The sequence below is a fragment of the Ambystoma mexicanum genome, chromosome 1q, assembly GCF_040938575.1.
Source record: "Ambystoma mexicanum isolate Mex_15411 chromosome 1q, UKY_AmexF1_1, whole genome shotgun sequence".
In the NCBI taxonomy this organism is placed as follows: domain Eukaryota; kingdom Metazoa; phylum Chordata; class Amphibia; order Caudata; family Ambystomatidae; genus Ambystoma; species Ambystoma mexicanum.
In genome coordinates this window covers 1505823320-1505847494 of record NC_090922.1, presented here as the reverse complement: position 1 = coordinate 1505847494, position 24175 = coordinate 1505823320, and the positions used below count along the sequence as shown (strand labels likewise).

The following is a 24175-nucleotide window of genomic DNA, read 5'->3' as shown; positions in this document are numbered from 1 at the left end:
GTCATTCTATTTTAGGACAGAAGCAACCAAAGGCCCACAGCATTGACTCAACCCTCCTCGACTTGCAAACAAACATATTTAACATAATGGGGAAGGATAACAGGCCATGCTTATGCTGTTGGACCTGTCCGCATCGTTTGATCTAGTCGATCACTCCATACACATACAGGTAATATGACACAGCACACACTTCTCTACTGCAGCTGCAAGCCGGGTTAAGTCATTTCACTGAGATCGGAAGGCCTGAGTCTTCTTTCAGGAGGCTGGGGCAGTAGAGTTCCTGGGTACTTGCGGCATTCCACAAGGTTCTCGTGTGTCACTGAAACTCTTTTAACATCTTTACACGCCCAGTATTCAGTCAGTTGGATGCAACTGGCGTAATTTATGCAAATTTTGCTGATGACACACAGCGCCTTGTTCCGCTCTCTGGTGACGATGCCTCGGACTCTGTTACTGTCAATCGCACCTATGATCTGATTTAAACCTGGATGCGAGTAAATAAGCTTGTGCTCAATGACTGCAAAACTAAACTCCTGGTCGTGGGGTCATCTCCACAGCTGTGTAAACTAAGCCCGAAATACCAGCAATTCAGTATTGCAGGCTACACCATGAAGACCCAGTCCAAAGCTAAAACTCTAGCAGTAACTCTGGATCAGGATCTTTCTATGAAAGCACAGGTTGACCGCTTGGTCCCCTAGTGTTTCTTTTATTTCTAACAAATCAACAACCGAAGTGAAGGGTCAAAGAAGATTGAGGAAGACAGCCACCTGGCTGATTTAATTGACTCGCTTAACCATCCTCTTTTGTATCCCGGGGACCGGGTGCTCATGAAGCATTGCTAGAACCTGGAATGAGCCCTGTTTCGAATAACCATATTTTGTTGCAGTGGTTACCCCCCACTGCTGTTAAAATCCATGGGAGAAGAGCCTGGCTGCAGCTGAATGACGTGAAGCTCTACAAAGGAGAGACCCCGACCCCTCCGTCATCCTGTGACATTGAAGCGTGAGCAGAGGTTCCAGCCATGCTGACCAGAACGGCTACCACAGGCAAGACAAAGAATCAATGGATTTAAAAAAACAATCTGGAACAAAATGGACATTTCCGAAGTGTACTAGGGAATGAATGGACTTGCAGCTGTTCCAGAACTGTCTCAGTTCAATTCAAAGAGAATTGAACTTTGAAAAACACGACACGAAAATTGCATAACACATTCTATGTTGTCTGATAAGTTGCACGCATTCTTGCATGCTGTTTTTGGAAAAATATTACGATCCTATATAGCTTTAGGGCAACAAATAGATGTTGTTGCATTTTTTGGAAATCCTAAGAACAACCCTATCATTTGTATCGTTATTATTGCTTTAATAATCCAGTTGCTGTTATAACAAAATTGCGAATTTGAAAAACGAACTAAAGTTTAACACACCCACATCCTGCATAGTTCTAGTTTGAGTATAATTTTCATGGTTTTCGATCTTACTTGTGAGTACACATGAAATTCTGGAGTGTTTGAAAACAAACATTGCAGTAAATGTCTAATGGGTTTCACTGTGTGTGGCTGGCCTCTGGGTGGCAGCGGTGTGCCAAACTTGAAGTGGCCTTATGGTGACATGTATCATTTTACATAAAGCGCTGTTAACATTGTTGGCACCTGTTACCATGGCTCGAGTGCATTTATCTTCGGTTGAGTAGCTGTGTCAAGTTACTCGACCTGTAGACCAGGTGGGATTTTAAAGACCTTGGAAGGCCTACTTTTCTTTTCTGGAGAAGCACTTCCAGTTTTGGGTCCTTCCCTTATTATTATTAGTATGCTATTTATTGAGCTTGGACCTGGCTTTGAGAAGCAACGGAGCACTTTACAGAGGTATACAACCGAAAAGAAATACAGCGGTGGGGTAGGATACAGAGGAGGGGGACAGCTGTGCCAGGTGGTGGGGAGCAGAGGAGCAGACAGTGTCTAGCGAGTCTGGTGATGCATAGGGTGACATGATGGCCTAGATGTTGAGGAGAAGAGACTCTGTGAAGAGGTGGGTCTTGAGGATCGAGTCTGCTGCTGACGGGGAGGAGGTTCCATAGGCTTGGGGTGTAGGGAGTGAAGGCTTGTTTTCTGGTCTTTTCCTTTTTGCAGCAGCGGATTTCCAGTCTGCACGTGTCCTGGCTTCTGGTGGTGCGCTGACTGCCGGAGATGCTGCGTTTCTCCGCGAGGTAGCTGGGTGACTTGAGGGCGGCTGCCTTTATAGGTGATGCAGCAAGTCCTGAGGGTGATTCGTGGATCCATTGGGAGCCAGTGAAGGTCGATGAGGGTTGGGTGATGTGGTCATGGCTGCGTAGACCCTTGAGGAGGCCTACGGCCGCATGCAGGACATTTCTTACAGGCACACAGGAGGATGATGGAAGGTCTACGAGGAGGGCATTGCCCCCATTCCCTTTGATCTCTTATTTTATTTATTGGGTATTTACTATGCACGTATACACCATGTGTTTCATGGAGCAACAAGCTGAGGGGGGGGCAGAGATGACAAAAACAGCGGTCCTACTAGACCTTGTGACCTTCAGATCATGCAGTAGGAAGTGCGAGGGAGAGGAGAAGGGGGAAGTTCCGTTCAGGGTGGAATGTCCCCTGGGTTAAGGCGAGTGCCAGGGTAGACAAGGTGGACCGAGCCAGGGGAATGGAGAGTTCAGGGGAAGACGATCCACGTGCTAAGTGCGAGGTACGGGGCTGGAAGGGCTCAAGGGGTGCAGGCCCAGCCAGGCTAGTGCAGGGGGAGGGGGCCCCAAGGGGCAAGTGGCATCCCATGCCCCAGAAAGCCTTATGGATGATGCAGAGGGTCTTGAACTTGATCCTCGCAGTAACCAGGAGTCAGTGGAGAGATTTTAGGATTGGAGAGATGTGGTGCCTGTGCTTGAGGCCAAAGATAAGTCTTGCTGGACTAGTGAGAGGGGACAAAGGGAGGAGTTAGGCAGATTGAGGAAGAGGCTGTTGCAGTAGTCCAGGGGGGGGGGGTTAATAAGGGCTGTGTCAGAGTGAGGGTCAGTGGCAGGATTCAGTGGCAGGAGTGGGGGGGAATGAAGGTGGCAGCAAAAGCAGCAACTGACACTCGCTTCATAAGTCGAATGACGGAGAATGAGACGGGCAATGCGGGCAGGGTCTTAGCTGGCAGACCTCAGAGATCCTGGTCAGAAGACAGGAGAGCATAAGTCAGACCAGGAGAGAGGTGCCGTGAGAGGGTTGGAGATGAGGATGCCAGCAGAGATGAGAGAATTAATGGTGTGTTCGGATGAGTGCGTTTGACCAGAGAGAAGAATGGAGAGGGAAAGGGAGTCGGAGGTTGCGGAAAGAGTCCAGAGGCCACATCCGTGGAGTCAAGCTGAATATTGAAGTTTCTGTGGAGGAGAAGCTTGGAGGTGGAGGCCAGGAGAGAAGAGGTGTGGTCATACCACTCAGGGAGGAAGAGGGAGACCAGGATAGGGGGTCTGTAGATGGTGGCCAGAGTCAGCGAGAGGATTGGACAGACACCAAGCTTGCAGACGAGGGATTCGAAGGAGGAGTACAACTGAGTGGCTATGATAGTAGCAGGGACCCATTTATGGAAGATCAGGGCCACTTCGCCCCCGGACCAGTTAGGCTTGGGCTTAGAGGGAATCTAGTAGCCCTCTCGGAGGAAACTGTCATCTTGTGACAGAGCTGGCCGTGAACCGTGTCTCAGTGAGAACGAGGAGGTTGAGCTCTTCAAGGGGTTGGCAGATGTCACGGGAGTGTTTGACGGCAGAGCAAGAGTTGAGGGTAGCTAATTTAAGCTGGTTACCCCTTGAAGGTCTTCCGAGGAGAGGTACAGGAATATGGTACACCTTTCGGTGGGGGCAGAGGGGTGGCAGAAGGAGAAGGAGAAGTGGAAGGAGAAGGGAAAAAGGTGATGAGAGATGGAAGATACATATCAAGAAGAAGGAGGAGGTTGAGCTGAGAGCCCTGGACCATGGCAGTGCCATTTAGGTAGACCTTAATGATGATCCTAGAGGAAAGCAAGTGTTCCAGGAGTACTTCCATGAATGGTGGCACCAGTGGGGAGAGGAAGATAAAGGAGGGGACACTGAACCGATATGGGGAAACCAAAGGTCCGGGGAGGGAACGGCAAAGGTTGTCAGTGATCGTATGCCTGGAAGAAGCATTGACATAGGTGTCGGCGATGGGCAGGCCTGGATTGCAGACCAGTAGATCCTTCTTGAACCTTTTCCTTATAGACTTCGAAAGAGAGATAGGATAGGTGATAGATTAGCAGTTAGAAAAGATAGGGGAGATTGAAAGCTCCATGGAGGGAGCGCACCTAGAGAAAATGGGGTAGGCGGGAGCGAGTGATAAACTGCAGTGCACACCACCGAACTACAACACACAAAAATGCAACAATTTAGATTCAAGTGTCCATGATAAAGGGAAAAAGCCCATGTTGCAGCATACAGTAGCAAAGCAAGCCCCCTATAAGCAACTTTCCTATATAGAGGGAAAAAGCATAATTTTCAAACACAACAGCAAATGCAAAAACGCACAGATTCGACTTTTCTAGATAGGGGGGGGGGAGCCCTGAATGGCGAACTACAATTCACCTAATGCCAGATATGGATAGCATATAACTGTGACATGCAGCAGACGGAAAACGTAGCTAATAAGAGAGGAGAGATAGTTAAATAGGGAGCAGTAATGGCTAGTCCCCCTGCCTGCACTTTTCTTACCTTGTCCGTCACTGCTGGTTGATGGCTGCGCTGCATGCTCCCACTGCGAACACAAGCAAACAGTCTGGAGATGCTATAGTAGGAGCAGCCCTTTGCCTCAGGGCCCTTCGCCAAGGGAGCTGCACATCTGCCCCCTGGGTTTTTACGATGGCGCTGGTGTCGGTGGTAGCATTGATTCATACAAGGAGAATTTCATGCCATCCATATCAGGATGACTGGATGGTCCACTCCCAATCAGCATTGGAAGCAGCCAACTACAGGATTCAGGAAGTATCGACCACCATACAGGATCCTTCTGAACTGGAAAAAATAAATCCTTCCTAATTCAAACACTTGATCCCCAGTGTATAGGTGCCAGGTTCTGGACAGACATCCGGATAGTTTGTTTGCCAGGGGATACGATCGACAAGCTTTGCAACCATCTCCTTGAGTTACTTAGATACCGATGCGCAAGAATGACGACATGATTGGGGACCCAGGAGTACAGGTCACCTTCCATGTTTGGGTCCCTCCGGTGCATCTGAATCTTAGGCTTTATTGACTTCACTCGCTTAAAGAACAATCTGCTTCTCTCATCGGTAGGCAGGCAAGCCCTGCAATGGTGGTTGAACAGCGATCACCCCCTTTTTTTTTTTTTTTTAAAGCACTCACACAGCCCGCGGGCATCGAGGTGCTGTTACAGGAACAGTTTTTTTTTATTTTTTAGTTGCATCTTTTCTTTTGTCTTAGTTGCGTATTTATAACACACTTAAATACCCATAGGTTTCTAAGCGCGGACCCAGGGATCGAACCTGTGTTGTTTCGTGTCGTCTTGCTTCCAAGGCGAGCATGTTGCCGCTGAGCTATCCTCCCGGGACCTTTGAAGGAGGCGCCGCTGTTCCACCAGGGCCTCCAGGCCCAGGTGGTGGCAACAGACATCATTGCAAAGAACAGTGGATTTCCTTGATGAATCGGGAAATCCAAGGCCGTTGCGAGCACTGGGAGAGTTGTAGTTCATCGAATTGGAGTGAGCTGGTGGGGATCCTCCGATCCTCCCAAGCATTATGATACTCCTTACAAGGCCACATTGCAAAGGCTGAAACCGACAGCAGAATAGCCATGGTATGTGTGAACTGGGATAGAGGGGCCCGCGTCAGACTATCTGAATCTGCTAGCAATGGAGTTGAGCAAGTGGGCTGATGGTCACATGCTACTTCTGATAGGGGTGTATATACAGGAAGCCAATAACCAGACAGCCTCCCTATCAGTCCCTGTTCTGTCAAATCTTTCACAGTCTAAGGTTCGGCTATCCCAAGACGGAACGCTTTGCATCTTCGAGCAATGCGAAGGCACCATGCTATTGCTTGAGATATATAAACCACTCAGCGTGGGCCGTAGATACCATGTCGATAGCATTGCTCCCATGCGGCCTCTATGGCTTCCTGCCTTTTGCCCTAATCTGATCAGTTTTAATGCAGGTTTTGAGGGAAGGGGTTTAGTTGACCCTAATCATCCCCTTAGGGGAATGAATGATCTGTTTTCCTTTGGTACAGAAGTTTGCCCAGGCACCAGAGTGAGTTCTCCTTTGTAACCATTGGACTTTCCTCTTCAAGCCTGAGAATCACTCTTGTTTAGTGTAGTTTATTTTCTTAAATTGCGCACCTAACCCAAGGATATCTGGGCGCTTTTGCTTAAGTATACAGAAAGAAAGGTTACATGCATGTGGAAAAATATTTGTGATACAGACCTAAAGATATTCAGATACAGGTAGAAAATGTAGACGGTTATCTTGTGTTACGTATCAAGATAGCTTATCAAGCCTGGCAGGAGTGAAGTGTGGAAGTAATTAGGTATCAAAAGCGAGGACTAGAATGGCAGATGCCTAGTGTTACATATCTAGGCAGAAGACACTCTGGTAAGCAGAAGAGGGGTGCTGAGGGGTTCCTAAATTAAACTGAGCGAAAAGCCACGATTTTACCATGTTTCTAAAGGACCAGAAAGAGGGTTCTGCTCTCAGTGCTGGGCGTAGGGAGTTCCAAGTCTTGGCTGTGCCTACCCCATGTTGTAGGGCAGCAGCAGCATGCAAATGTAAGAATTAATAGGGGGAACTATCTGGTTTGGAAGAATGGGACGAGGGGAGAGTGAGGGAGGGGACATCAGGGGCAAGAAAGGGGCTTGGGGAACACACACAGCATCACAGACAACGGGGGAGTGCATACCTGAAGCGGACAGGGAGCAGACAGGTGCCTTCGTCGTGGGCCTTAGTGAGGAGTGCCGGCTAAAATCTGCCCATCCCCTATTGGCTGAGAAAAGCACACAGGCCAATAGGGGTGAAGCAGAAGGAAAGAGCAGCATCAGGAACAAAAAGAGAAAACGGCAGTGGCCATGTAGAAAGTGCCGCAAGGTCAGTGGAAAAGCATACTGCAGTGAGGATCACATCACTAATTTGCTGCAAAATGCAATTTAGCGGGGCCAGTGGGGAAATGGCAGACAGGTGTTAAGAGACATTTTTGCCCAATTTCCCCCAGAAATATTTCTTTTACTATTTTTTTTTTTAATGGAGATGCTCAAGGCTGAGTACAATTACCCAGCGTGGTAATTCTACCTCATGAAGTGGCCAGAACCCCTGCGCCACCTCCAGGTGCGCTGATGGGATGGCAGCATTGCAGGGATGAGGGCCCTTGCAGTCCGGTGCATGTGAAGAGAAGAAGGGATGCGCCTCTCAGTCTGGAGGTTGAAAGGGAAGGGCTACATTTCATTTGATGTAATATATAGCACCTTTTCCCGTTGTGTCGTACTCCCATACAATAGATCAGGCGACCCGGAAGTCATAACGACTGCGATCCGACTGATACCGCCAAAACACAACTTGAACCTAAGAAGGGCAACCTTTCTTTGGAGGCGCTGTGCTTCACGTAGTATATAAGAGTACCACAATGGTTCAAACGAAAGCACAAGGTGCTATCAGTACACACCAGGCTGGAAAGAAAAGAAAGAGCGTATGTCAGATAAGGAAGGTTGGAAGAGTAGAACAGAAGTGAAGATAGGATTAACGCTAACCTTGGATAAGCGCGATTCAGTTCCAGGCGTATACAGGACAGGGAATAGATCAGAATCTTGTAGGTGAGCGAAGAACCCAGCACCGGTAGTTGGACTGAATGGGAATGAGGTTAGTTGGTTAGTAGGGCGTACCCTGAACGGAACGAGTACACACTAAAGTTCAGAGGAGAAACCACCATTGAAGTCGGAGAACTGCATAGCATCCAAATCCACAGAAGGGGTGAATCCTAGAATATCCCAGTAACAATCCAATCCAGTGTTTATAGATGCAAGGTTCCCAAAGTACCTCAATGAAGACAAAGATGTGGATGCAAGTGGAAGCAGACTTTCAATCGTTCTGAGGTCCGAACTTGCGGAGACTTGAAACAAGCAATGCGGAACGGGAAAGGAATCCAAAGAGTTCTAAGGCTGTACTCAAAGGCAGTGAAATATAACGCAGTGGCTATACTAAACAAAAACAGCTAAATGCATCACTGTGGCCATACGCAAAATGCAGGTACGTTTAACACAGTGGCTATAGTCAAAGGTAGCGAGGTTTAAATGTGGGCGGGTTTTGAGTGAGGCTAGATTCTACACAGTGGCTATACTCAAAATGCAGATAAATATACGACAGTGGCTATACTCAAAGATGCAGTTAAATAAAGCACATAGGCTGTATTCAGCAGATGCAGCTAGATACAACAAAAGGGCAGTCCAGGTATAAGGTGCGCTTAGGTTATTGGTTAAGAACAGGGGTGTTGCTAGATCTGGAAATATCCGGGGCTATGCTAATGTCATGACTGTCGTGGCTCGGGCTAGCTAGCCTTTTGGCTGTAGGACCTGGGCTTCCATCTGGGGTTATAACCAAAAGACCTGGGACTACAGCCCCCTCATTCCCCTCCCGCCCCTAGCAATGCCTCTGGTTAAGAATACAGTCCGTACCGAGCAGGGATAGTGGCAGGCTCTGGTGTTTATGGGTAACGCCCTAATCTATTCTGAATTATCCCTTATTTCTCCCGGTAAATCTTAGTTATTTAATAATCACATGTAGCCTTGCCCTAGCCAGTACGTGTTTCGACCAGCATTGGTCTTTCTCAAGTCTGTTAGTTGGAATGTATCATTATATTACAGCAGTATCTCCTGAATTGGCAATTCAACATCAATTCAAATGTCTCCATGTAGACAACAATGGTCTTAATAATATAAGAAATCCCTGTGGTTAGAGAGCAAAGAAAGACACCATGACAAAGAAATATGATAAAACGGATGAGTTCAAACATAATAACAAATCCTAAGATATTGTGAATAGTGCATCACAGTACATGCGGTCCCTCAAAATAGTGCATCATTCTGTAAGTCGCTCAGTGAGTTACCGAGCCGCGGAACCCCTGTGCACCATTCTGGTGAGTAGCAATGGTTAAGGGTAAAGCATCGTCTCCTGTGTCTTCCATGGTGTACTATCGGTGTAGTTGCATCTAGTTAGAGGCTGTTCCAAAGGGAGGCACCAGCCGAAGAGAGAGACCTGGCACCCACTCTCTGCTTGGAGAAGCATTTGACCATCCCTGTTTGCTATTCTCCTGAATGAAAAACGAAGCATTATGCTGTGCTCGTTTAGACACCTTACAACAGAATCTTGCAGTTTAACAAACTACTTCAACAGGTTTACCACTTGTTGGTGCAAATCTTGGTACTTTTACAACATTACGGGTTAAGGATTCAGTTTAGGCTAAATAAAGTTGCCCCGGCACTGGAAATGAAAAGTCAGCACCCATGCGTGTGAGTGACCCCGCAGTCTCCCGATGTTCCTTCCCTGGGTCTTTTGTTCTCTGCACCGCCACCACCATTACTCGCACTCTGTCTTTCTCCTTCATGGTAGGGTGTCATGGTGGTTTTGGCGCTATCCAATTTTATGAATGGACACTTGCGCGACTGTCCGCTAATGGCTACGGTGGTGGGCCGTAGTAGCCTGCTAACGGCACAGCGTCCTTCGTATCCACCCTCGCTTTGCTCAGGCCATTACTTTGGACGATGGCGGTCATCATTTTGCCACGTAAGCAAAGTAAGGCATATTGGAAGAAAGTGATTAACGGAGTAGAACACGATATGGTCAACCTTTGCTTCCAGGCTATCCATCTAATAATCTTCCCCATTATCAACTGATGTAATAACCTGCTGAGGCAGCAAGGTGTTGGTTGGATGCGGTGTGTAGTGTAACCTCTGACTCCGTGCTTTGACACCAGTTTCCACTCACATGCATCTCATGTCACCTGGATGGAATGTTTCAGTAGTGATAATGTGGGAGCACGGTCCAGAACAGGCAGCCAATGAACTTTCAGAATTCCCCCTCCAATCTCCTTACTGTACCTCTGGATCTCTCACAACGGGAGTACCTTCATATGAATGATGTGTGCTGCTTGGGGCCACTGGTGCGGGGCCACTGGATATCGGAAATTGACAAGGATTTGTGGATCAAATGGTAGATCGGTAAAATACTATATTTTGCACCTTTTTTAGTGGCATTTCAGACATTTTGTGGCATATTTAAGTGTTGCGCTTTATTTGTTCCAAGTGCAAAATTGCTCTGAGCTGGATGGTCTGACCAGGGCCTCGCTCGGTAGGGGGACCTGCGGAAGGCCACTGCATGAAGATGCCTGCTCCAGGGGTGCCACTGCCACATCCTTCCTGTGTAGTGCTTACCTGCTGCCAGTGTGGAGTCTCTACCTGCTGCCAGTGTGGACTCTCTGCCTGCTGCCAGTGTGGACTCTCTGCCTGCTGCCAGTGTGGACTCTCTACCTGCTGCCAGTGTGGACTCTCTGCCTGCTGCCAGTGTGGACTCTCTGCCTGCTGCCAGTGGGACTCTCTACCTGCTGCCAGTGTGGACTCTCTACCTGCTTCCAGTGTGGACTCTCTACCTGCTGCCAGTGTGGACTCTCTACCTGCTGCCAGTGTGGACTCTCTGCCTGCTGCCAGTGTGGACTCTCTGCCTGCTGCCAGTGTGGACTCACTACCTGCTGCCATTGTGGACTCCCTACCTGCTGCCAGTGTGGACTCACTACCTCTTTTCTTCTGCAGTTTGTTAGGAGGATCTTCCTAAGCCACATGTGTCGGCTAAAGAAAGACCGCCTCACACTTGGCTGCAGGAGCTCCCCCTTCCATGCCTTACCTTCACAAGGGTGAACATGGTACCTCAGTTCTAGAATCCCAGTGGGATAAAGTGCCCCAGAATGCTCTGCGGTGGGGTCAAGCAGAGCTGTCCAATTTTCTAGCATCGGCAAAAGACGTGGTTTTGCGACCAGTGCCGTCCTATGGGCCAAATGCCAGCGGAAAGTCTTGCGTACTAGGGCCATCGCTATTCGATGACAAAGTAAAGGGTATGCAGATTTCGACGTCCGCCAAGGAGGACTGCACAAGCCAGCTAGACGATGACGTGGGAGGGCAGAAAGATGAGCCTGAAGCTGGGTGCGGTCGGCTTCTGTGGTAGCTGGGATTGCACTCTTGGTGGTCCAACCAGTTGGGGCACTGGCCCTGCGGTTCGAAGAAGGTCAATTGATGTCTTAGGGTATCATCGATTGCAAGTCCTACCTACTGCCAGTCAAGCCTGGGATTTGGTGTTGCAGGCATACTCCGAAGCATCCGGCAGGAAAGTAGCCCAGAGGGCCCCGCTGAGTCCAAGGCGGTGAGCGCTGGTGTGGTTCCATCTTGTTGTGTGAAAGAACTCTGGGTTGCACAGAGCCCAACAGTGCTTTGCATTCAGCCCCAAGCATGGGGGAGCTGCCTCAGTAGAGCTGCCGTAACTTGTTTCGGGTGGTGGTCTTCAGCTGCTCTGGGACATGTGTCCACGCTATTTGAAAGGTCTGTCCAGAAACCCTATCTATATCATATTCTGCAATCCGGGTGTACATCCAGATGCGCACTGTACCGTGCACACATGTGGCAGCCAGCCAATCGCAGCTGGTTGCGAAACCCAACCCTTCCTGGGCTTCACCCTGGGCCACCTAAGGATTCCGCAGTGGGTCCCAGGCCCCCTCCTGGCGACTCGCCTCTCAACCTGGCGTCTCAGGAAGCCCATGACCCTGTGTGTCCAAGCAATGGTTTCTGTGCTTGCCAGGGCCAGTAAACACAGACTCATTGCATGGCTTTACTAGACTGCTAAACCAGCCTGGCATGGCCAAAGGACCCACCGGGAACAAGAAAACACGGCTACAGTAGCACGCAACCGTCTAAAAATACACTGACTTATCTTAATTAAACTTGTAATTAACGTACAAGTTTAATATAAGCGCAACGTACGCCCGGAGGCATCTTGGCACTACCCTACACAAATAGAAGAAAATAAGCTAGGAACTGACAGATGGCATCTGCCAGTCATGTACACAAGGAGGTGAGCCCCGCGAACTGCTCTGGGTAAAACATAGGGTACATTGTTGGCACAATGGCCTCAGAGCTTCCGGGACAGAGAAGGTCACCTTATTTTGTATTTATTCATGAAGGTGTCATTTTGAGAATACATGACTTATAAAGTAGGCCATAACAGAGAGCAGAGGCAGCCCCCGAGTAAGGTGCCTTTACGGAAGAGGCAACCCCAGAGTAAGGTGCCATTACGGAAGAGGCAACCCCAGAGTAAGGTGCCTTTACAGAAGAGGCAGTCCCAGAGTAAGGTGCCTTTACAGAAGAGGCAGTCCCAGAGTAAGGTGCCTTTACAGAAAGGCAGCCCCAGAGTAAGGTGCCTTTACAGAAGAGGCAGTCCCAGAGTAAGGTGCCTTTACAGAAGAGGCAGTCCCAGAGTAAGGTGCCTTTACGGAAGAGGCAGCCCCAGAGTAAGTTGCCTTTACAGAAGAGGCAGCCCCAGAGTAAGGTGCCTTTACAGAAGAGGCAGTCCCAGAGTAAGGTGATATGATATGATATAGCATTTGTAAAGCGCCTATACACAAGCGTTTCAAGTGTTTCAAGGCGCGACGAGGCAGGGAGGGGGAAACGGGGGAAGACAGACAGCGATCCTACTAGGCCAGGTGTCATTCAGATCGCGCAAGTGCGGGGGAAGGGAGAAAGCGCAAGGGGAGGGGAGGGGGCAAGTGCAGTACAAGTTAAGTATATATAATAAAATGAATAGGGCCAGCTGGTGGCAAGTGCAAGGTAAGTGCAGACAAGTACTGGGAACGGGGGCTGTAGGGATACAGAGACAGTCCCGCAGTGCAAGTGCAGAGTGGCTGGGCCCAGGACCGAGGTCGGCGAGAGTGGCCCAGTTGCAGATTCGGTGCAGATTCAGCGAAGAATTAGCAGGGGAGAGGGAGAGAAAGCAGAAGCAAAGAGGAAGGTTTTGAGGTGCTTCCGGAACCGTAGATGGTTCTCCTCAAGTTTCAGGGAGGCAGGAAGGCTGTTCCAGAGGGAGGCCTCTGCCGCAGAGAGAGATCTACCCCCAGCTCGTTGCTTCGAGAAGCGGCTGACCCTGAGGGAGTTGGAGACGGATGAGCGAAGGGCTCGGGAAGGAAGATATTTAGGAAGCGAGAGTTGAAGGTATTTAGGCCCCAGGCCCCAGAAGGCCTTGTGGACAATGCAGAGGGTTTTGAACTTAATCCTCACAGCCACTGGGAGCCAGTGTAGAGACTTCAGTCCTGGAGAGATACGGTCCCTGGGCTTAAGGCCAAGGACAAGTCTCGCAGTTCTGTTCTGGATGAGTTGCAGAGGGCAGAGAGTGGAGGCAGGCAGATTAAGATAGAGGCTGTTACAGTAGTCCAGATTTGAGAGAACCAGGGCTCGTGAGACAGTGAGCTTCTGGGGGAAGGAGAGGAAGGGAAGAATACCTCTGAGGAGGTGCAGCTGGTAGTGTGACTTCTTAGAGACGTCAGATATATGAGGAGAGAAGGAGAGTGTGGAGTCGAAGATAACCCCGAGGTTTTTTGCCGTGCAGGTAGGTGCAGGAAGAGGGCCAAGAGAGGCCGGCCAGAGAGCTGCAGGGAAGGAGGGAGTGGGTGTGCCGATGAGTAGAATCTCAGTCTTAATGGCATTAAGGCAGAGGTGCCTTTACAGATGAGGCAGTCCCAGAGTAAGGTGCCTTTACAGAAGAGGCAGCCCCCGAGTAAAGTGCCTTTACAGAAGAGGCAGCCCCAGAGTAAGGTGCCTTTACAGAAGAGGCAGCCCCAGAGTAAAGTGCGTTTACGGAAGAGGCAGCCCCAGAGTAAGGTGCCTTTACGGAAGAGGCAGCCCCAGAGTAAGGTGCCTTTACGGAAGAGGCAGCCCCAGAGTAAGGTGCCTTTACGGAAGAGGCAGCCCCAGAGTAAGGTGCCTTTACGGAAGAGGCAGTCCCAGAATAAGGTGCCTTTACAGAAGAGGCAGTCCCAAAATAAGGTGCCTTTACAGAAGAGCATTGTGTTATTGAATGACGTATGGCCGACTGTGAATGGGTAGCACTAGAAACATAAGGGACATGGGCCAGAATGCAGGGGCGGGGCTTCTTCCATTAGTAGCACGTGGACTTGTTGCCTCTTTTTGAAAAGTTCCACTAAAGAGATGGCTTTGATGGGCGGAGGGTGAGCCTTGCTGTGGAGTGTGGCAAGTGGGAAAAGGAGCCAAAGAGTGAGGTTCCCCTGTGGCGGTGGGGGACTGAAAGGTGGAGGGTGCAGTCGGGATAGTACAGTGAGATGCATTCAGGGAGGAGTCAAGTAGCGGAGTGTGCAGTCGAGATAGTACAGTGAGGTGAATTCCGTGAACAGTCAAGTAGCGCAGTGTTCAATAGGGATAGGACAGTGAGATGCATTCAGTGTGGTGTCAAGTAGGGGTGTGTGCAGTCGGGATTCATTCAGTGTGGCGTCAAGTAGCGGAGTGTGCAGTCGGGAATAGTACAGTGAGATCAATTCAGTGTGATGTCAAGTAGCGCAGTGTTCAATAGGGATGGTACAGTGAGATGCATTCAGGGAAGTGTCAAGTAGCAGAGTGTGCAGTCGGAATAGTACAGTGAGATCAATTCAGTGTGATGTCAAGTAGCGCAGTGTTCAATAGGGATGGTACAGTGAGATGCATTCAGGGAAGTGTCAAGTAGCAGAGTGTGCAGTCGGAATAGTACAGTGAGATCAATTCAGTGTGATGTCAAGTAGCGCAGTGTTCAATAGGGATGGTACAGTGAGATGCATTCAGGGAAGTGTCAAGTAGCAGAGTGTGCAGTCGGAATAGTACAGTGAGATGAATTCAGGGAGGAGTCAAGTAACGCAGTGTTCAATAGGGATGGTACAGTGAGATGCATTCAGGGAAGTGTCAAGTAGCAGAGTGTGCAGTCGGAATAGTACAGTGAGATGAATTCAGTGTGATGTCAAGTAGCGCAGTGTTCAATAGGGATAGGACAGTAAGATGCATTCAGTGTGGCGTCAAGTAGGGGTGTGTGCAGTCGGGATTCATTCAGTGTGGCGTCAAGTAGCGGAGTGTGCAGTCGGGAATAGTACAGTGAGATCAATTCAGTGTGATGTCAAGTAGCGCAGTGTTCAATAGGGATGGTACAGTGAGATGCATTCAGGGAAGTGTCAAGTAGCAGAGTGTGCAGTCGGAATAGTACAGTGAGATCAATTCAGTGTGATGTCAAGTAGCGCAGTGTTCAATAGGGATGGTACAGTGAGATGCATTCAGGGAAGTGTCAAGTAGCAGAGTGTGCAGTCGGAATAGTACAGTGAGATGAATTCAGTGTGATGTCAAGTAGCGCAGTGCTCAATAGGGATGGTACAGTGAGATGCATTCAGGGAAGTGTCAAGTAGCAGAGTGTGCAGTCGGAATAGTACAGTGAGATGAATTCAGTGTGATGTCAAGTAGCGCAGTGCTCAATAGGGATGGTACAGTGAGATGCATTCAGGGAAGTGTCAAGTAGCAGAGTGTGCAGTCGGAATAGTACAGTGAGATCAATTCAGTGTGATGTCAAGTAGCGCAGTGTTCAATAGGGATGGTACAGTGAGATGCATTCAGGGAAGTGTCAAGTAGCAGAGTGTGCAGTCGGAATAGTACAGTGAGATCAATTCAGTGTGATGTCAAGTAGCGCAGTGCTCAATAGGGATGGTACAGTGAGATGCATTCAGGGAAGTGTCAAGTAGCAGAGTGTGCAGTCGGAATAGTACAGTGAGATCAATTCAGTGTGATGTCAAGTAGCGCAGTGTTCAATAGGGATGGTACAGTGAGATGCATTCAGGGAAGTGTCAAGTAGCAGAGTGTGCAGTCGGAATAGTACAGTGAGATCAATTCAGTGTGATGTCAAGTAGCGCAGTGTTCAATAGGGATGGTACAGTGAGATGCATTCAGGGAAGTGTCAAGTAGCAGAGTGTGCAGTCGGAATAGTACAGTGAGATCAATTCAGTGTGATGTCAAGTAGCGCAGTGTTCAATAGGGATGGTACAGTGAGATGCATTCAGGGAAGTGTCAAGTAGCAGAGTGTGCAGTCGGAATAGTACAGTGAGATGAATTCAGTGTGATGTCAAGTAGCGCAGTGTTCAATAGGGATGGTACAGTGAGATGCATTCAGGGAAGTGTCAAGTAGCAGAGTGTGCAGTCGGAATAGTACAGTGAGATCAATTCAGTGTGATGTCAAGTAGCGCAGTGTTCAATAGGGATGGTACAGTGAGATGCATTCAGGGAAGTGTCAAGTAGCAGAGTGTGCAGTCGGAATAGTACAGTGAGATGAATTCAGTGTGATGTCAAGTAGCGCAGTGTTCAATAGGGATGGTACAGTGAGATGCATTCAGGGAAGTGTCAAGTAGCAGAGTGTGCAGTCGGAATAGTACAGTGAGATCAATTCAGTGTGATGTCAAGTAGCGCAGTGCTCAATAGGGATGGTACAGTGAGATGCATTCAGGGAAGTGTCAAGTAGCAGAGTGTGCAGTCGGAATAGTACAGTGAGATCAATTCAGTGTGATGTCAAGTAGCGCAGTGTTCAATAGGGATAGGACAGTGAGATGCATTCAGTGTGGCGTCAAGTAGCGGAGTGTGCAGTCGGGAATAGTACAGTGAGATGAATTCAGTGTGATGTCAAGTAGCGCAGTGTTCAATAGGGATGGTACAGTGAGATGCATTCAGGGAAGTGTCAAGTAGCAGAGTGTGCAGTCGGAATAGTACAGTGAGATCAATTCAGTGTGATGTCAAGTAGCGCAGTGTTCAATAGGGATGGTACAGTGAGATGCATTCAGGGAAGTGTCAAGTAGCAGAGTGTGCAGTCGGAATAGTACAGTGAGATGAATTCAGTGTGATGTCAAGTAGCGCAGTGTTCAATAGGGATGGTACAGTGAGATGCATTCAGGGAAGTGTCAAGTAGCAGAGTGTGCAGTCGGAATAGTACAGTGAGATGAATTCAGTGTGATGTCAAGTAGCGCAGTGTTCAATAGGGATGGTACAGTGAGATGCATTCAGGGAAGTGTCAAGTAGCAGAGTGTGCAGTCGGAATAGTACAGTGAGATGAATTCAGTGTGATGTCAAGTAGCGCAGTGTTCAATAGGGATGGTACAGTGAGATGCATTCAGGGAAGTGTCAAGTAGCAGAGTGTGCAGTCGGAATAGTACAGTGAGATCAATTCAGTGTGATGTCAAGTAGCGCAGTGCTCAATAGGGATGGTACAGTGAGATGCATTCAGGGAAGTGTCAAGTAGCAGAGTGTGCAGTCGGAATAGTACAGTGAGATCAATTCAGTGTGATGTCAAGTAGCGCAGTGTTCAATAGGGATAGGACAGTGAGATGCATTCAGTGTGGCGTCAAGTAGCGGAGTGTGCAGTCGGGAATAGTACAGTGAGATCAATTCAGTGTGATGTCAAGTAGCGCAGTGTTCAATAGGGATGGTACAGTGAGATGCATTCAGGGAAGTGTCAAGTAGCAGAGTGTGCAGTCGGAATAGTACAGTGAGATCAATTCAGTGTGATGTCAAGTAGCGCAGTGCTCAATAGGGATGGTACAGTGAGATGCATTCAGGGAAGTGTCAAGTAGCAGAGTGTGCAGTCGGAATAGTACAGTGAGATGAATTCAGTGTGATGTCAAGTAGCGCAGTGCTCAATAGGGATGGTACAGTGAGATGCATTCAGGGAAGTGTCAAGTAGCAGAGTGTGCAGTCGGAATAGTACAGTGAGATGAATTCAACGAGGTAGTGGGAAGCAGGACCATGAATGGATTGATAGATGAGTACCAGGAATTGCGATTCTTGCCTGGAGAGCCATCCAGTGGGTGAGAAGTAAGCTGAAAGGGTGTATGTTTCAAAGTGGAGGCCTTTGTTGAGTGAAGTGACAGAGTAGAAGGGATGATGAAGAGGTAAGCTTGCAGCAGATAAGTTATCAAGGCTTTAGATGAGTGGTGCGTGAGGTGGGGGGGTTCTAATCTTAAGGCAGTTGTTGGCTGCGTGGGCATTAGCCATGATCAGTTTGCTCTCCATGAGAACCCCAAGAGTGGGAGCCATGGCTGTGAGGTCAGGAAGACGGGGGGAGATGGGAGTGGGGAGACAGGAGTTGCATTGGAGGCAAGGAGTAAGAGGACTTCAGTCTTTCCAGACTTTAACATGGAGCAGCGTAGGGCCATGCAGTAGTGGATGGGGGTTGGGCAGTTGGCGGTGTGTTGGGAGATGATGGGTGTGAAGTAGGAGACTGAGTATCATCAGCGGAGCAGTGATGGTTAAAGCCTGAGGAGAGAATGAGTTTGCAGAGGAAGGAGGGATATACAGCGAATAGACGTAGATCCAGGACTGATCCTGAGGAAGAAGACCCATGGGAACGGCGTGGATCCCATGAGCTCGAGAAGGAGCGCTGTGAGCGACATGACAGTCGGGTTTGAAGTCCTTGAAGCCAAGGAGGACGAGTGGCAGGAGAGGGGGATGGTCCATGGTGCCAAATGCAGCTGAAGCGACCAGGAGAATGAGAATGGAGGACAGGTGGGCGTGATGGGCAGTGGTCCTGGAGGACAACAGTCTCTGTGGAGTGTTTGGGCTGGAATCCACATGGCCGGGCACCAGCAAGTTATTCCAGCGCGAGAAGCTGTAGTATGCGGTTTAAGGTTGACCTCGAGGATTTTAGAGTACTAGGGAAAGAGAGATGGGGAGCGGTCTATAACATGAGAGATGGTTGGAGTCAGCAGTTAGGCTAGGGGGAAATCAGTACATTGCCAGTGTGGCCCTTGACGAGGATTGGTTGGGGAAATAGATAGGTATGCGGTAAAACAGTAGGCTGAGCAGAAATGCCATGTGGCGGCAGGGGAAGGCGTTTGACCTGCTGGCATCCGACATGCTGCACTAGTAAGTGTCATTTGCTGCATGGGAGTAGAGTCTGCACACTGTGTAAGGTAAATGGCAGTGACAATGGCTTCCCACTATTTTCCTTGGCTTGTTTTCTGTGTAGTGTGTGCGTGTGTGTGTCCTTCAATAGCTGTGAGCAGGGGTTAAACACGCTATGTAATACCAACCCAGGTTCTCAGCTGCGACTTCAGCACTGGCCCTCCCCTCTGTGTTTTCTCTGGTCTGTCCTACTCTGCAGGGGGTTCCCCTCCAGTACACTTGGCTCACTATGGCAGGAAGGCTAGACTGGGCAGACTGTGGATGGGAACCCCTGATCCTAGGGGGTGATGCCTGCCACTCCTCTTCCCTTCCCAGGGCATGTAAACCTCTAAGCATTGTTTTTGTCTTTTATGTACTGCAAGAACGGTGCCCTCCTAAGACCTACTGTGCATGGGGCAGGAGCCCGGCAGGCCTGACGCCACTCTCCTCTCTCCCGCAGGCCATGTAGCCCTGCTGGCATGCTGTCAAGATGGGCATCCTGGTCTTCATGAGGAACCTGCTGCTTGCCCTGTGCCTCTTCCTGGTGCTGGGGTTCCTGTACTACTCGGCCTGGAAGCTGCACCTGCTGCGCTGGGAGGACACAAGTGAGTGCCCGCGCCGCTCGCGCGCTGCCCCCTGCAGGCAGACATGTGTCTTGGTGATTTCTTGGTATTTATTTTTACATTTGTAAAGCGCTCTAAACCTGTAGGCATCAAGGCGCTCGTTGCAGGACCAGTTGCAAGGCGAGCATTCATTCCATCAGCTGGTGGCAGGTGCTAGACTCTTAAGGGGAGGGAGAAAGGGCCACGTTTTAAGGTGTTTGCGGAAAGTCCAGTAGGATTGCTCAGATATCGGGGCCAGCGGTATCCTGCACGTGCACTATCTCAGAAAAGCGCTCGCTGCTCCGCCCTCCTCACATATGTGCAGTGACCGGTTTTAGGGTTTGCCAATCTGTTAATGCACCCCCTGGCAGTGATATACATGTAACAGCAGGGCGGTGCCTCATTGCTACGTACTGTTTTGATTGTTACCCCCTGTTTGACCGTTTTCTGTGTTTTTAACAAGGCTCTTATCTCTCACGCATCACGCGAAGGCCTGCGTCACCCTGTTTGGTTTGAAAGCTGATGTGTATAAATCTACACACCAGGAAGTAAGGAGCTGTGTACATTGTGCAGTGACATCTTCCAGGTGCATTGTTGGTAATGTGACGTCAGTGTGGTTCACGAGCTGGGGCCTGTAGCTGTTCTCTGCTGCCATCTGCAGGCAATTCGTGGCATACCTCTGCCACACCCCATAACACCAATGTGTGTAATTACACCGCTGGTCCACAATGCACTGCGGCGCCTATCAGGATGGATCAGAGTGGACGCTCACCCGTCATCTTGCTTTTGGCATTTGAACACCAGACATAACAAAAATATGAACGGTAACAGCACTCAATCTCTGAGCAAACTTCCCTTGGAAATAAACATACATGGACCGATCTAAAAGTATACAATGAGTGTGAAGTGATCCAAAAAGTGCCCAACAGGGCAGCACTGCCACTGAGACAGCAGTGACCTGCAGAGTACACGAACTCTTCAGCACTGCCACTGAGACAGCAGTGACCTGCAGAGTACATGAACTCTATTAAAGCATGCTTTATGATGTTTCATATTTGCAAAGCATTCTGTAACTCTACAAATGTCTTGCTGCACTCTCCTGTTCATGGCATCCATTTCTAGCACCTCAGCACCCCTTTGAGTTACTGTTGACACCATTTAAATCGTAACCGCTAGGACCACCTGTGAGTGACCGATGGGATTCTCCCTGGTGCCACCTCTTATGATCCACCGGAATCCCACCAGTTCCCCACCAAGCAATCTATCAGGAAACCACTCGTGCCATCTGCCAGCGAGCCATCAGAATCCCACCAGTGTGACTTGCAAGCAATCCATCAGAATCCCACCAGTGTGACTTGCAAGCAATCCATCAGAATCCCACCAGTGTGACTTGCAAGCAAGCCATCAGAATCCCACCAGTGCCACCTGCAAGCAAGTCATCAGAATCCCACCAGTGTGACTTGCAAGCAAGCCATCAGAATCCCACCAGTGCCACCTGTAAGCAATCCATCAGAATCCCACCAGTGTGACTTGCAAGCGATCCATCAGAATCCCACCAGTGTGATTTGCAAGCAAGCCATCAGAATCCCACCAGTGCCACCTGTAAGCAATACATCAGAATCCCACCAGTGCCACCTGTAAGCAATCCATCAGAATCCCACCAGTGTGACTTGCAAGCAATCCATCAGAATCCCACCAGTGTGACTTGCAAGCAATCCATCAGAATCCCACCAGTGTGACTTGCAAGTGATCCATCAGAATCCCACCAGTGTGACTTGCAAGCGATCCATCAGAATCCCACCAGTGTGACTTGCAAGTGATCCATCAGAATCCCACCAGTGTGACTTGCAAGTGATCCATCAGAATCCCACCAGTGTGACTTGCAAGCGATCCATCAGAATCCCACCAGTGCCACCTGTAAGCAATCCATCAGAATCCCACCAGTGTGACTTGCAAGCAATCCATCAGAATCCCACCAGTGTGACTTGCAAGCGATCCATCAGAATCCCACTAGTGCAACTTACAAGCAATCCATCAGAATCCCACCAGTGTGACTTGCAAGTGATCCATCAGAATCCCACCAGTGTGACTTGCAAGTGATCCATCAGAATCCCACCAGTGTGACTTGCAAGCAATCCATCAGAATCCCACCAGTGTGACTTGCAAGCGATCCATCAGAATCCCACCAGTGCCACCTGTAAGCAATCCATCAGAATCCCACCAGTGTGACTTGCAAGCGATCCATCAGAATCCCACTAGTGCCACCTGCAAGTAATCAATCAGAATCCCACTAGTGCCACCTGCAAGTGATCCATCAGAATCACACCAGTGTGACTTGTAAGTGATCCATCAGAATCCTACTAGTGCGACTTGCAACCGATCCATCAGAATCCCACCACTGTGACTTTCAAGTGATCCATCAGAATCCCACTAGTGCCACCTGCAAGTGATCCATCAGAATCCCACTAGTGCCACCTGCAAGTGATCCATCAGAATCCCACCAGTGCCACTTACAAGCGATCCATCAGAATCCCACCAGTGTGACTTGCAAGTGATCCATCAGGATCCCACTAGTTCAACTTACAAGTGATCCATCAGAATCCCACCAGTATGACTTGCAAGTGATCCATCAGAATCCCACTAGTGTGACCTGCAAGTGATCCATCAGAATCCCACCAGTGTGACTTGCAAGTGATCCATCAGAATCCCACTAGTGCAACTTACAACCGATCCATCAGAATCCCACCACTGTGACTTTCAAGTGATCCATCAGAATCCCACCAGTGCCACCTGTAAGCAATCCATCAGAATCCCACCAGTGTGACTTGCAAGCGATCCATCAGAATCCCACCAGTGTGACTTGCAAGCAAGCCATCAGAATCCCACCAGTGTGACTTGCAAGCGATCCATCAGAATCCCACCAGTGTGACTTGCAAGCAAGACATCAGAATCCCACCAGTGCCACCTGTAAGCAATACATCAGAATCCCACCAGTGCCACCTGTATGCAATCCATCAGAATCCCACCAGTGTGACTTGCAAGCAATCCATCAGAATCCCACCAGTGTCACTTGCAAGCGATCCATCAGAATCCCACTAGTGCAATTTACAAGCAATCCATCAGAATCCCACCAGTGTGACTTGCAAGCGATCATCAGAATCCCACTAGTGCGACTTACAACCGATCCATCAAAATCCCACCACTGTGACTTTCAAGTGATCCATCAGAATCCCACCAGTGTGACTTGCAAGTGATCCATCAGAATCCCACTAGTGTGACCTGCAAGTGATCCATCAGAATCCCACTAGTGCAACTTACAAGTGATCCATCAGAATCCCACCAGTATGACTTGCAAGTGATCCATCAGAATCCCACTAGTGTGACCTGCAAGTGATCCATCAGAATCCCACCAGTGTGACTTGCAAGTGATCCATCAGGATCCCACTAGTGCAATTTACAAGTGATCCATCAGAATCCCACCAGTGTGACTTACAAGTGATCCATCAGAATCCCACCAGTATGACTTGCAAGTGATCCATCAGAATCCCACTAGTGTGACCTGCAAGCAATCCATCAGAATCCCACTAGTGTGACCTGCAAGTGATCCATCAGAATCCCACCAGTGTGACTTGCAAGTGATCCATCAGAATCCCACCAGTGCCACTTACAAGCGATCCATCAGAATCCCACAAGTGTGACTTGCAAGTGATCCATCCGGATCCCACCAGTGTGACTTACAAGTGATCCATCAGAATCCCACCAGTGTGACTTGCAAGTGATCCATCAGAATCCCACCAGTGCCACTTACAAGCGATCCATCAGAATCCCACAAGTGTGACTTGCAAGTGATCCATCCGGATCCCACCAGTGTGACTTACAAGTGATCCATCAGAATCCCACCAGTGTGACTTGCAAGTGATCCATCAGAATCCCACCAGTGTGACTTGCAAGTGATCCATCAGAATCCCACCAGTGTGACCTGCAAGTGATCCATCAGAATCCCACTAGTGCCACCTGCAAGTGATCCATAAGAATCCGACCAGTGTGACCTACAAGCGATCCATCAGAATCCCACCAGGGTCACCTGCAAGCAATCCATCAGAATGCCACATAAATATTTAGTGAAGTTTTCGAACACCTACTATCGAAATCAGCTTCTACGCTTGAGACTGAATATCCAACTAAAGGACTCCTATTCTCTCGGAAGTAAAGTGGTTGGCATGATGAGAGCTTCCGATTTTGTTTGGGTTTAAACGTACCCGAAACATTAAAACATATATTAACTGCTTGTCCTGCCCCATTTCCTCTGAGAACACCACAATTGAGGACACTTCTTGAGAAGGTTAGCACACTCTGGATTAACGATGGAGTCTCTTTCTTTTGGGTGAAACCCCTTCTTAGAGTTTGCAGAAGTAAAATGTTTTGATAGAGATTTTAACTTGTAAGGAGGGATGCTGGGGATACTAGATGATGTTATAGGATGAATGTTGTATTGTTAATCTCCTTTTTTATTTGTTGATGACCTCAAGGTTGCTTCTGTCCCTAATGTTTTCTGATATGTGAAAAGTTTGCAAGGAACT

At 49.0% G+C, this 24175-nt stretch overlaps 1 protein-coding gene across 4 annotated transcripts in view; it reads left to right on the top strand.

Moving 5' to 3' along the window:
* Window positions 1–24175, top strand: part of ST3GAL3 (ST3 beta-galactoside alpha-2,3-sialyltransferase 3) — a 1489309-nt gene that overhangs the window by 337419 nt on the left and 1127715 nt on the right. For all 4 annotated transcript variants that reach the window (XM_069642409.1, XM_069642406.1, XM_069642407.1 and 1 more), the window contains one exon: window positions 19454–19598. In XM_069642409.1, coding sequence (XP_069498510.1) covers window positions 19484–19598 — 115 coding nt within the window. In that variant the 5' untranslated portion in view covers window positions 19454–19483. The remainder of the gene's footprint in view (window positions 1–19453; window positions 19599–24175) is intronic.